The 14,920-nt window shown below is 39.4% G+C and overlaps 1 protein-coding gene and 1 long non-coding RNA gene across 2 annotated transcripts in view; one reads left to right on the top strand and one right to left on the bottom strand.

Annotated features, from left to right (window-relative positions):
• The first annotated feature begins 1,008 nt into the window (after nt 1–1,008).
• The window catches only part of smn1 (survival of motor neuron 1, telomeric), a 61,241-nt gene continuing 47,329 nt past the window's right edge, over nt 1,009–14,920 (top strand). Inside the window, exon 1 of the mRNA XM_076269492.1 lies at nt 1,009–1,144. Within this exon, the coding sequence (XP_076125607.1) occupies nt 1,097–1,144 (48 nt within the window). The 5' untranslated portion in view covers nt 1,009–1,096. The remainder of the gene's footprint in view (nt 1,145–14,920) is intronic.
• Nucleotides 11,552–12,274, bottom strand: LOC143106733 (uncharacterized). The gene is made up of 3 exons (XR_012983725.1): nt 12,062–12,274; nt 11,737–11,799; nt 11,552–11,637 (listed from the first exon to the last, which is right to left on the bottom strand). It is a non-coding gene; the product is annotated as an uncharacterized LOC143106733 (long non-coding RNA).

Genomic DNA, 14,920 nt, shown 5'->3' on the forward strand with positions numbered 1-14,920 from the left:
ATTTCCCCCCCATGTTATGTGATTATTGTTGTTGTACCATTGTCATTGTTTTATGTTTGTTTGTAAGCACTTTGGTTCAACTGAGTTGTTTTTAAATGTGCTATAAAAATAAAGTTGACTTGACTTGACTTTCCAGCAAGTTTTGTGAGAATTGTAGGCCTACCGGTAGCTTTTGTGATATTGTTGACAGCCCTACCGCACCACAGTAGGGTGCAGTAAATGGAAGCTTTCGATAGCGGACAAACCACCAGGACACCAGGACAAACCTCTATAGGCTATTCTTTCTGGAACCATCAATAGGTCATTTGTGCGTTTGATTACATTTCAGATGGTGGTACTTGTTGGTTTCCTGTAGTAGCCTATAGCGTTTTTTTCTTTCTTTCTTTTTCTATGTCCAAATATTGGGGGGAACATTTTGGTCACATTTGAATATCAATATTAAGCTTGGGAGGTCAATATTAAGCTTGGGAGGGGGGAGGTAAAAGGTTATATTAGGAGGGCCCTGACAAAGCAGTGGCAGACCCAGTGGAGCAGTCCCAAAGGCAGGCACATGTATAACATCCACAGAGAGGTTGGGAGAGAAGCTAAAGTGGGAGGATGCAGGAGGGATGAAGTCGGCATACACTGCTGAACAGCACCCAGTGTAGGGTTGGTAGAGCAGAGACAGGATACTGCATGTGGTGTCCAGACAAAAAGGAGACGGTGCAACATGTATTGCTTGTTTGTCCTAGGTACCAGAGTCACAGGGAGCAGTGGAAAGATCAATTTCAAAGAGCTGGATGCTCAGGCTTAATCTAGCTGCAGTTCTGGGATTTGGAGTAAGGGTTCCATAAAGAGTGCAGGGATATATATATATATATATATATATATATTTTGTTTTTTTTTCTTTTTTTTTTTCTTGCTGAGACGCCTTAACCTGCATTGGCAATATGTTGATCTGTAGGTGGCGGTATGCGCCTGTAGGTGTAACCCGCCATTAAACCGAAAGAAGAAGAAGAAGAAGAAGATAATTCCAAATTTGTCTTCGATACGCCTCGAAGCAAGGGGTTCTGGTTCTATCACTACCAGTTCTACGTACATTTCACCAGGTGCTGTAATGGAAAATGCTTGCAACGACGTCCTTTTCTACCGTGGAACAGGCCAAGTAGGTCTAGCTCTTATGAAACATTGCTAGCGGTAAATTAATTAGCTTTTAAGATAAACTTCAGCAACAGTGAACTTATTTTCTAACTCGTTTACTTTGTCAACGGGCATATTGCTTTGCCAACAAGATTATTTCCATGGTCAGTTTAATGTTGATATGCATTCAGCCATTTACTCACTAGCTGCCACATTCGCTGTGAAATGTTGCAACAAAATTTGCAAGGGTCATTCCATGTTTACAAATAAGCCAGTTCCTAAACTAATAGGAGACCTGTAAATCATGTTTACACTCAAAGTGCCTTATCTTGGACGCCATGTTTGGGCATTGGTATCTTAAAAGTATTTTTCCTAACCTGGCCAAACTTGCTGTCGCGCTATCCAGCAAAATATTATTTGGTCACGCTAGCCTGTGATTGAATTGTTCACTCGTTCACTCACTCACTATAGTGTTTGCTATATAGGGAAGGGGGGGGGGGGGGGCTGGGGTAGACTTGTAGTCAAGACCGCCTAAACCGAGACCAAGACACTACCAAGACCAGAGGGTATGAAGACCGAGACCAAACCGAGACCAAGGCCAAGCCAGACTGAGTCAAGACCAAGACAAAGTCGAGACGAGACCGAGACGAGACCGAGACCAAAAAAAAAAAAAAAAAAACAGCTAGTGAGCTAGTGTTACACCATAACTTGCATCAACTGAATAGGAGCAGCGTACTGGGGTAAGAGGTTCAGTCCCAGTTTAAATTCAATTTAAGAAGGTATTATTTCAACTACAGACAGAACAATGCAGAGACAGAGCATGTCATGAATGTGTGTGACTGAGCTCACTCACTGTAAATGTTTTCGTAGACTGGTTTCGGTGAGAGAGACTTTGCAAAACTTGCATTTTGCAGAATGCTTCTTTCTTGCCCCTGGACTGCAAATTTCTTTATGTTCCGTGAATGCAAATTTAATGATGCCGGAATTCGCTGACATTATTATTACTAGGTCTGACTGAGACTGACAGCTACGACGTAAACCTAACGTTTCGCGCTGGCTACACTTGCGTCTTTTGATTGAATGAGCGCCAGTTTCTTAATCACAACAAAATACATGTATGTCATTGATTGGTTGCATTTGAAAGGTTACATTTGAAGTGCGTGAAAGGCAAAATAATTTAATGTTGCATTATCGAATGTTATGTTTTGTATCATGGACATTATTTGTTGCAAATCTCCCGACCACTATGTCGACCTGAGTAGTGTTGTCACGATACCAAAATTATGACTTCGATACGATACCTGCCATAAATATCACGATGCTCGATACTGAAATGATACTACAAGAAAATCCTAAGATCTCTGGAAAAGAAAAGACTCATACCTCCTCCAAGTGTATTGAATTTGGTGCACTTTTGTAATGTGCAGGTCAATTCTGGGTTCTAAACTTCTGAACTTCCTACATAATTATTATTTTTTTAGTCAGTAAAATAGTTGACCTACTTTGTGTGATTAAGTCCTTTTTTGTTTGTTATAGTTCATTTACATTGTGTTGTGTTTTGGCAATAAAGTAGCTTTAAATAGCCAAACTAGACTAGATCAAGGTCAGTGTTGAAATTACTGCATGCAAATCACTGAATGCTATGCAGAGGGGCCTAATCTTTAGGCCATCTGATGTACAGTATAGGCTTCCTAGGCCTTCCCGTGTTCATGGGATTTCTTTGCCAGTTGCAAAGGCAAAAATGTAAGGATAGATTTCTTTGGGCCCAGTGTACAAATACGACGTTCCAACCACTCAGGTCTTCGTTAGATAGGCCTACACGTTTACCTGTTGCAAATTGTGTGCACTCCTACAATAAGTCTATTTCTTTGATAACATGATTTGCTACCACGTAACAATAAGCCGCTATTATTATTAGGCCTCAACACGCTTTGTGGTATATGATGTGGGCTTTAATTAGCGCATTGCATCTGGGCAATAATTATTGAACAAATTGCAGTCGACATGCCATAACAAATATTACCAGTAGGCCCTACTACTGACCAAACATGAAATAGATTGTTTACAAGTTATGGCAATGTTATTCTGGCGTGAACATTGCGCTTTCATCACGTTAGCACCCTATGATTACAACTAGTTATGTCTCGTCAAAATGATTACAACTCGTTATGTCTCGTCAAAATTTATTCATGAAGGAAGGTTCGCTTTATCCCAGAGAACCATACTCGTTTCACTTATGCTAGACTAAAACAGAAGAGAAGAACTTGGCACTAACCATGTAGTCGTATTTTCTATAGCATATTCGTTAACCTGTCGTTCTTTGAACTCTTTAAAAATGTTAGGATATGTCTGCGAGGTGTTTAGCCAAGTTCCATGTGTAGCCTGCTTTTAAATGACTTTGAAACATATTTTACAAACGGGCCTCTGTTTACCTGATGGCTTGCCTGCACTATTCGCGATGTATCCGAAATACTGTAGTTCCAGATTTCATATCACCTTTTGTTTTATCCACAAGGCCGAGGACTGTCGGCAAAAAACTATGTTGACGTTGGCTGCGCACTCACTCACTCAGAGCTGCCTACTTGACACGCCCACTTGCCTAGATGCGTGCAAGGAGCAGTGAGAGCAGCAGTTCACACAGACACAGAACGTTATTATTTTAATAAAGTATTGATTCTAAAAACGTCGGAAATCGTATCGTTTTTTTGCGCGAAGGCATCGTGATACATTTTTAGTATCGATACACCATGCAACACTAGACCTGAGACCGCAAGACCAAGACAATGAGACCAAGACAAGACCGAGGGATCCGAGACCAAGACAAGACCAAGACCAAAGACGGTCGAGACTGTGACAAGACCGAGACCACGTAAAAGTGGTCTCGAGACCAAGACCGGTCTCGAGACATTCAACTCTAGGGGGGGGGGGTATATAGTGGGCTACCTAGGGAACAAGTGAACCTAGCGATAATTGCATTGCATGTAAATGCAATGGACTATTATCACTGTTCTTCTTATTATCTTCTTTTATTATTCTTCTTCTGACCAAATTTGACGTTTAATAACACTAAAACCACTGAACCGTTTGACGTCATTCAAACACTCCTACAAAGGTCTTGTAAAGGACAATTGTAAGTAGTATCTAAGCGGTACTTTATGTCAAAAAATGATTAATGACCCACCTGTCAAAATTTGATTGATTGATGACACATGCCATGAATTGATTGATGACCGATGTGTCAAAATTTGATTGATGACTGATGTGTCAAAATTGGATTGATGATCCATATGTCAAACCCTGGACGTAGTGTTGCTGATTTATGGTGTGCATGTCAAAGTTGATTAATTGTCCAACCATGTTGCAACTAAGTGTCATTCGTATATCAAATGGTTTTGGTTTTGGTTACCTTTCTCTCACCAGTCAGTGACACCTGGATGTGTCAAACCCTGGACGTTGTCCCCCTTCTTATCATTGTGCATTCCACAAACCTGAGGGGGGGTGTGTTTCTGTGTCTTGTCAGGGATAGAGTAGAGCTATGTAATGGTCAAATGTGGCATTTTTTTTTTTATTCATTCAAACCATTTGTAAATGAACTCTCTTTAAATAAATCACAGAACAGGGGAAATGTGTACAAAAAGCACATCACAAACTGAGTGGAAGGAACTTGTCTAAATATAACATGAATCTACCCTTAATCAAATTACTATTACTATGTAATGTTCTACATGGTCCATAGGTTTTTATTTAGTTTTTGAGGGGGTATCAGATATTTTCTTTGTGTTTTTATTATTATTATTATTTCAGTTAACCAAAATATCTTTACCATCATTGTCTTTGGGGTTCTGACTATATCTAAATGAATTGAAGACAAGGTAGTCAGGGCAAGCCCCTGCAGTTAGTGCTGTTTCAAGGCCATGTAGTCCTGGTGTGTGTGGTGTTCACACACCTGTTCATCATCACCATTGTCTTAGGCTTCTAACTATTTGTAAATGATTTGAAGAGCTTGCAGGCAGAGCAAGCCACACAATAAGCACTGTTTCTGGAACCATGGCCCAGGTAGAGTTCATCTTGAGGTCATGATACTTATGTAATGGTCCAATGTGGCATTTTTTTTTTTTTTTTAATTCAAATTTGGCCTTGATCGTGCAGGACATTTCAGAATGTCGAGTGTGTAATCCATCATAAATGGCTAGGTTCAATGGAAAAGTTAGCTGGACAAATGAAAGAAAACGAGAAGGATTCAGTGAAGCATAATAATGTTTTAGAACCTTCAAAATTAGAAAACTGATGCAACTGAGATGGAGGACAACTGCACGTAGAGTAGAACGTATAGGCCTATTGTCCGAAGGAACTTACATTAAATGAGGAGATATTTACCGAATGTCACAAAAAGTGTTACAGAAATTGCTTGGCATCGCTTATTCAATGGCTCTCTACCGAAACACCTGTAGTTTGCGGAGGACGAACAAGCAAATCAGCCAGTAGTAGACAAATAACTTTTAGAAATAATCTGTAGGCCTACTGCAAAAACGAATGTTGGTGGGTATTTAAACTATCTAGCGGGTGTTTTAACAGCTGCAAGAAATAGAAGCTTCATGGTCTTTATGTTCTGGTTCGTAAATTATTTTCATAAAACTTCAAGTTGCCCTATAACTTTACTCTCCAAACTCTTCACTGCACTGTAGGCAATTAACTGACAGTATGATAGGCTATTTATTTTCTGTAGGCTACAATAAACACATTTATTGTTTCAACTTTTGCAATATTACGCACTTGGCTACTGAACGCAAATCAGCAGGAGAGAGAATGCACGTAGCCTACGCAGCGTGTAGCGCAATGTGTAGGCTATTTGGTTACCAACTAACACTGTTAGCCAATTCACTAACTTAAGACTTCAGTGCCATAATATACAAAGTTTTTTTACACAACAAATACAGAAAGGATGGAGGCAGCAAAAGTAGAGAAGTCATTTCAGATGGGGCAAAAACAAGGTGAATTTGTATGCTTGTCAAAACGTAGTCCTGCATTAGAGGAGCTGATCATCATACCAAGCACACTCGCTGTTTAAAGTCATACACCACAGTAAACTAAAACTAAAATTTTACAAAGGTGGCAAAAATAATATAGGGTATTATTAGCCATGACATTACTAGGCTATGAATCGTTCGTTCATTTTTTTTTTGGGGGGGGGGGTGTGTGTGTGGGGGGGGGGGTTACAAACTTATTCAAAATCATCCCCCCCTCTGGTTTTTACACAAATCGCACCCTGCATGTATCTATTAATCAAATTACTATTACTATGTCATGTTCTACATGGTCCATAGGTTTTTATTTAGTTTTTGAGGGGGTATCAGACAGTTATTTTCTTTTTATTTCAGTTAACCAAAATAGCATCCACAGGGAGTTTTAGCAAAATATTTTTTCAGTAATTATAACAAAAAAGTTTTTTCAGAGGAGGTATGAGTGAGGGTGTGACTAAAACTGAGTCAGCCAGTGAACATCCCCAACCCAAAGATAGACCCCCCATTGTTTGCAAATGTGCTGGCTACCTGGTATATAAGTTACCTCAGGGGGGAAATTTTGAAAAATTTCTTCAATCAAGATCTGGTGACAACTTTGGAGCATTTGGAGCTAAGATACCATGATGTCTTCTTTCAACGTGAGTAAGTAGTCCAAAATATGTTTTAACAATGTGTTATTGTTAAAAAAAAAATTTGGAAATTATATAGATGATGGATGATTTTTATTTATGTTCCTTTTTTATTTTTTATTTGTCATAGGTGATTTTGAAGTACTTGCTACTCCCCCTGATGTAGGAATCACGGGGTTCAATCATCTTTCTAAGTAGTATGTATATTAAATTTCTTTATGCAACTGTTTTGGGTTGAATGTTAACAAAGCATACAGTATGTTTCATTTCTTTACTAGTGCGTAGTGAAATAACTAATCCAGTGTCCAGTGACCAGATCGCGATCCACCATGTATCAGATGGTAAATTATATTGTGGTTTTCCACTATTGTAATACATTTCTTGATTCTGTCCTTTTCTAACGTTGTTAACTGTTTATTTATTTATTTATTTATTTATTTTAAGATTTAGCAGAATTGGAAAATTTACCACCAAGACTTCCAGTGACTGAAAATTCTGTGTATGCTGAGCCGAGGGCCGCGGGTAAACAGCGGAAGACAACAAAAAACAGTAATCAAACTGTACCCCGCCATTCATCTCGTGAGTATACATGGCCTTTTCTGGTAGGTTAGATTATGATCTTTATTCTATGCAAACATATTTTCTGACATTGTTTTTTCCTTCTTTTTTTTCTTTTTCTTTTTTCTTTAGCTTTAGCAGCTTTGGAAAATCTGGTGGAGTATACCCCTCTGACCGCAGGTGTTGAACCGAAGACAACTGGTAAACGGGATAGGAAGAGAAAGCATTTGGACAACCATGTTATAGACAACGTGGCCAAGCGTCCTACTGTGTTGGTCTCTGAACCTGCAGGTAAGTCCGGAATCTCGGAACACCATAGTGTGTTTGCATTACAGTGTGTATTGTATGAGCTGAATGTATTATGTGTAAATGATAAGAAGGACATGGTGAGGGGCCTACAATGTTAACCATGGTGTATGTATTATTGTGTTGGTTTGCAGAAGTTTTCATGACCGTGGTGCATACACCCATTGAATTCCAATGCAATTCTGTCACCGTCTTTTTCATAATAACCATCAAGATAATATCTACCCACCATCATCTCACCGCTGGTCAGTGCATGCTGCACATCCACATTTCTAGTAGCTTTCACAAATTCCAACCATTCGATGGAAATGTTAGAAAATGCTTTGTGTTGGTTTATGTAGGCATTGTTATGTGTGAGAGCTAGTGTGTCTCTGGGGAGAAAATGTGTCTTGTAGACAGTCATACAGCAAGATACTAAAGTGGTTTGCCCAAAGGGGACCTGTACAGTCTATAAACTCACTGCGGTATTTCAGACAAGCCTCTCGTAGCACAATTACATCTTGACGCCCATAAGCCCTCAGTTCTGTTGGAAAGTCAAAAACACCACCGGAGACCTCTCTGTACCACTCATCAAACTCTGTTCTATCTTTATCAGACATGGTGTCATAACTATAGTAAGACTTGTCAGGGTATGGGCCGCGGTAATTGTTTTCTCATGTGTTAAATTTGTGTGGAAAGTATCCTTTTCCACTAGTTGACAGATTTAATGCAGCAGTAGTTTTAGCCAGACGCATTGGGATGAACGAATAGCTGTCTATGTATCGCTACTTAAAACAAGGGTCGTACATAAAAATAAATTTACACCCCATCATAGTAATCTTTGGCGTAAGGCCTATTTTGGAAAAATGTTCCAACAGAATGAAATTGTCAAATCCTGATGCATTGTGCGCCAGCCATGTGTACCCCACATAATTCGAACTCCTAAACTTCTCCAAAAGCTTGTCAACACAATCATAGCCTTCTGCCGTAAACTCCTCCCCACTATATGTGATGGCACAGACAAAATTAGCTTTGTGTCTTCCATCCTCAAACCTCGTCTCAAAATCAAAAAAGATGTATTTATTGTCTATTGGTTTCTGTTTAATAGGCTGTATGTAACACTTGTGTACACCGTCAGGCGTCAAGTATTCCTTACAATGAATGCAACGTGTCGCTGCACATTTGTGTGGTTTGGGGTTTTTCACACTAACATCATAACGTCTGTTACAATCTTTGCAATATTTTAGGACGTCACATGAGGATGCTAACACACCTGGATCCTTTGTGGGTGTAGGCTGTTTGTGTTTCTGAAAACAATATTCAGACTTACAGTACCTCAGACAATCATTGCAATATTTTACACGACCCTTCTTCTTGTGACATTCAGCGTCATGACACACATCACAACTAAACTTGCACGCGTGGTGTCTGCGATTGCTATAACCTTTGTAACAAAACTGGCAAACAAATGGTTCCCCTAGAAATGCCTTGAGATTCACAATCCTATAGTAATGGCCATCGTGTAGGTATAAGAATACCGTTTTAGGGTGGGGGGTTTCACTTGTCTGGTATTTCAATAGGCTACCATTGGCTGAACTGTAGAAGGCAACAATTTTAACCACCAAAATGGCCTCAAACTTGAAACATCCTGAAAACAACCTAAAACCAGCACGCATCTGCATGTCTGTAGCCAGTGTCATCAACCGCTCATCATTGGCCTGAGGATACAAATAATGTGCAGCACACATAGCGAAACACAGATTGTTTGAAACATAGCAGGACAGAATAAATTCAATCTATTCTTCTTAATGACTTCATTATGCCCCAATTCGCGTAACTTCCGGTGTGCACCGCCGTTCCACCCCCGTGTTATATTGACAGTTAGCTCTAAGCTTTGATCTGCCATGATCTGTGTATTACTCTGCAAAATTCTTTCAAGAGATTCAATGAAATAATCTAGAGCGTGACCATTTGCTGGGGTCAACATAGCAGCTACATCAGAGGTGAGACTAGGCCCCCTCAACACTATGTGGAAAACACCATTTTCCCCTGCAAGGGTCCTACAGAAGTCCATTATGTCACTCAGTGTGTTGTGAACATCCATTATGTATGAGGCCATGTCAGTGTTTGATGCATTCCTGAAATTAAGTGTTCTGTGTAAAACCATCCCGTTGAAACGGGGTCTTGCCACAATCCTGTAATCACCAACTATGCCACCCTCTCTTATCAACCTTTGTATAGTTGCACGATCTAGGCCATGATTAGTTCTAGAGCCACCATAACCAATTTGCACCACTTGTGCTACATTGCTGGACTCTGCAACAGTATTATTCACAACATCATCAACATCTGTCACAGTGTCATTTATGTCTCTGGGTTCCCTTTCTAAACTGAATTCAGTTATGAGAGAATGCACCATGTCATTTATCCGTGTAACATGCTCATTTGCACCATCATCTGTACCTCTGGGTTCCCTTTCTAAACCAAATGCCACCAAGAGAGATTGCAGCATGCCATTTATCTGTGCAACATGCTCGTTTGCGGTAAAATAATTAGTAGACAGTGTACTATCAAATCTACTGCGTTTGTTTGGCGGCTCCATTGTCACACACACACACACACACACAAATAAAATTAAAATTCAATAAAATTCAAACCTAAAACTTCAGAACTAAAAAACTAACAAACTAAACTTTTTAGAAGAGAGAGAGAGAGAGAGATAATAATAATAATCATTAAAAAGATTACAAAAATACAACTGATAGGTTAAATTAAGACCCTAATGTGGTGTTGATCTTTTAAAGTACTCTAGAACAGTTTGCATGCCTCGCTAATCCACTTTGGAAAGAGAAAAACTCTCACAGACCATACTACTGAGTTTATTGGTCTCAACAAACTGTTTGTTCACTCTATCGGTGAGCTGTGTGAGATGTTCACCATGTTTCTTTAACTCATCCAAAATTTCCACCACTTTCTTTAGCAAAACCTGTCTGAAAACAGCATTTGCATGAATAATTTTTTGCAAATCCTCATGTCTAATATTTGCTACATTGCTAACACTACCCACATCAGCTTGTTGGGAAATAACCACTGGATCTGACCTTTGACGTTCCTCCTTGGTGTGTTGCTGGTTCCCCAGTATCATGCCATCAGAAATAAACCCAAAGTCCACGCTCTCCACAGAGTGTGTATCAGGGGGTGTAGATTCTCTAGAAACAGCCGTTTTTCCTGAATCCACAGCGTCAAAGGTTTTTAATTCATCCTCAAAGTTTGGGTTACCCCAGTCTGTTTGAGTATCACAGCTTGTAGCCCCTCCAAAAGTGGTGTGTATTCCTGAGTCAATTAAATCCAAGTTTTTTAATTCGTCCTCAAAGTCAGGGCTACCCCAGTCGGTAATATCCACTTCGGGCCATTTATTGTCAAATTTCAATTCCGGTGACTGTAGTCCCCCACTGTTGGCATCATCTGTGTAAACTTCTGCAAACCAACACAATAATACATACACCATGGTTAACATTGTAGGCCCCTCACCATGTCCTTCTTATCATTTACACATAATACATTCAGCTCATACAATACACACTGTAATGCAAACACACTATGGTGTTCCGAGATTCCGGACTTACCTGCAGGTTCAGAGACCAACACAGTAGGACGCTTGGCCACGTTGTCTATAACAAGGTTGTCCAAATGCTTTCTCTTCCTATCCCGTTTACCAGTTGTCTTCGGTTCAACACCTGCGGTCAGAGGGGTATACTCCACCAGATTTTCCAAAGCTGCTAAAGCTAAAGAAAAAAGAAAAAGAAAAAAAAGAAGGAAAAAACAATGTCAGAAAATATGTTGGCATAGAATAAAGATCATAAACTAACCTACCAGAAAAGGCCATGTATACTCACGAGATGAATGGCGGGGTACAGTTTGAAATTTTGTTGTCTTCCGCTGTTTACCCGCGGCCCTCGGCTCAGCATACACAGAATTTTCAGTCACTGGAAGTCTTGGTGGTAAATTTTCCAATTCTGCTAAATCTTAAAATAAATAAATAAATAAATAAACAGTTAACAACGTTAGAAAAGGACAGAATCAAGAAATGTATTACAATAGTGGAAGACCACAATATAATTTACCATCTGATACATGGTGGATCGCGATCTGGTCACTGGACACTGGATTAGTTATTTCACTACGCACTAGTAAAGAAATTAAACATACTGTATGCTTTGTTAACATTCAACCCAAAACAGTTGCATAAAGAAATTGAATATACATACTACTTACAAAGATGATTGAACCCCGTGATTCCTACATCAGGGGGAGTAGCAAGTACTTCAAAATCACCTATGACAAATAAAAAATAAAAAAGGAACATAAATAAAAATCATCTATCAAATTTACAAATTTTTTTTTTAACAATAACACATTGTTAAAACATATTTTGGACTACTTACTCACGTTGAAAGAAGACATCATGGTATCTTAGCTCCAAATGCTCCAAAGTTGTCACCAGATCTTGATTGAAGAAATTTTTCAAAATTTCCCCCCTGAGGTAACTTATATACCAGGTAGCCAGCACATTTGCAAACAATGGGGGGTCTATCTTTGGGTTGGGGATGTTCACTGGCTGACTCAGTTTTAGTCACACCCTCACTCATACCTCCTCTGAAAAAACTTGTGTTATAATTAATGAAAAAATATTTTGCTAAAACTCCCTGTGGATGCTATTTTGGTTAACTGAAATAAAAAGAAAATAACTGTCTGATACCCCCTCAAAAACTAAATAAAAACCTATGGACCATGTAGAACATGACATAGTAATAGTAATTTGATTAATAGATACATGCAGGGTGCGATTTGTGTAAAAACCAGAGGGGGGGATGATTTTGAATAAGTTTGTAACCCCCCCCCCCACACACACACACACCCCCCCCCCCCCAAAAAAAAAATGAACGAACGATTCATAGCCTAGTAATGTCATGGCTAATAATACCCTATATTATTTTTGCCACCTTTGTAAAATTTTAGTTTTAGTTTACCGTGGTGTATGACTTTAAACAGCGAGTGTGCTTGGTATGATGATCAGCTCCTCTAATGCAGGACTACGTTTTGACAAGCATACAAATTCACCTTGTTTTTGCCCCATCTGAAATGACTTCTCTACTTTTGCTGCCTCCATCCTTTCTGTATTTGTTGTGTAAAAAAACGTTGTATATTATGGCACTGAAGTCTTAAGTTAGTGAATTGGCTAACAGTGTTAGTTGGTAACCAAATAGCCTACACATTGCGCTACACGCTGCGTAGGCTACGTGCATTCTCTCTCCTGCTGATTTGCGTTCAGTAGCCAAGTGCGTAATATTGCAAAAGTTGAAACAATAAATGTGTTTATTGTAGCCTACAGAAAATAAATAGCCTATCATACTGTCAGTTAATTGCCTACAGTGCAGTGAAGAGTTTGGAGAGTAAAGTTATAGGGCAACTTGAAGTTTTATGAAAATAATTTACGAACCAGAACATAAAGACCATGAAGCTTCTATTTCTTGCAGCTGTGGTCTCCAACACGGTGCCCGCGGGCACCAGGTAGCCCGCGGGACGGCTATGAGGCGCCCCCAGCGCACCTTCTAAAAATAGCCAACAGGTCGCCTGCAGATCACGCTCTAAAAACATGCTCTATTGTGAAGTTTTCAATCGATATTTAAGTCTAGACCAGAACCATTTTAAGAATGTATGTAGCCATACATCTGTAACATTAAATTGATATTGGTGATATCTTACAAATTGTAGCTGCGTTAAATTTTAGCCTTTGGCTCCAAATCCGTTTCCCATTCAGTCTTTAAACAACAACAGAAGCGGAGCGCATACACGCTGCTCGCACGCATAGACAGTAAAGGGGGAAAAACTAGCTCGTCTGGTGTAGCTAATGGAAGCATATCTTTGCAAAAGTTCTGTGGCCATTCCATGTTCGTCAAATACGGTTCTTGCATGATTGTTCAAGAACTGAAAAACAATTGCTTTAGCTAACAGGCCTTTTCTCCTCCGTAGGCTACTGCCGTATAATAGCGCTGAAAATTTTGTGGCATGCATGACTGAGCAGGACTGTGCATTACCTTTTTTGTCAGATCATGGAGAGATTTCAGGTGTGCAATAACTTTAAAATGAGTTTTCATATGTTAGGGTGTCGTGGGCGATTACTATTGAAATGTTAAAACTGAATTCAGAACTTAAACTCCACTGAAATCAGAACTTAAACAACCCCTGAATTCATAATGGTGGGTGGGTATAAATTGGGTACAAATTTTAACCCAAATTATTAATTGCACAAAATGATTGTTGTTTTTTTTTGTTAAAAAAAAAATAGATTAGATTCCCCATGCAAACTTTGAAATGAACAAACTAAACAAAAATGTTGGTAGTGTTGCATAGGCCTACACAATATTGATAATTTAAAAGTACAAATCTCATAGGCCTATTATTTATAGGCCTACTATTATAGGAGGACTACCCTCGCAAAAAAGGGGTGACGGTATGTTTGTTTCAAATGAGTAGCCCTCCATATGATTTCGGGTCTTCAGGTAGCCCTCATTCCCAAAAAGGTTGGAGAACCCTGCGCTAGATAGTTTAAATACCCACCAACATTCGTTTTTGCAGTAGGCCTACAGATTATTTCTAAAAGTTATTTGTCTACTACTGGCTGATTTGCTTGTTCGTCCTCCGCAAACTACAGGTGTTTCGGTAGAGAGCCATTGAATAAGCGATGCCAAGCAATTTCTGTAACACTTTTTGTGACATTCGGTAAATATCTCCTCATTTAATGTAAGTTCCTTCGGACAATAGGCCTATACGTTCTACTCTACGTGCAGTTGTCCTCCATCTCAGTTGCATCAGTTTTCTAATTTTGAAGGTTCTAAAACATTATTATGCTTCACTGAATCCTTCTCGTTTTCTTTCATTTGTCCAGCTAACTTTTCCATTGAACCTAGCCATTTATGATGGATTACACACTCGACATTCTGAAATGTCCTGCACGATCAAGGCCAAATTAAGTCATCACGCAGCCACTGTGTCAGCAGCATCAGCGTTTCTGATGTTAGATTATTATGTAGGCTAGCCTACTAGACTGTTCTCACGTTGCAGCGCTTGCAGCATTAATCAATATGAGGGGCAGAGGGGATAAATGTTGTCCCCCCCGACGATAAAAATAATTTAGCAGAGGTAGGGATAGGAAAACCAGAGGGGGGGAAATCCTCACCATCCCCCCCTACAAATCGCACCCTGGATACATGTTATATTTAGATTAATTCCTTCCACTCAGTTTGC

This window comes from Alosa pseudoharengus, unplaced genomic scaffold (assembly GCF_046254945.1).
Source record: "Alosa pseudoharengus isolate Yale_2024_CS ecotype anadromous, Long Island Sound unplaced genomic scaffold, YU_APseudo_1.1 YU_APseudo_1.1_scf_6, whole genome shotgun sequence".
NCBI lineage: Eukaryota > Metazoa > Chordata > Actinopteri > Clupeiformes > Clupeidae > Alosa > Alosa pseudoharengus.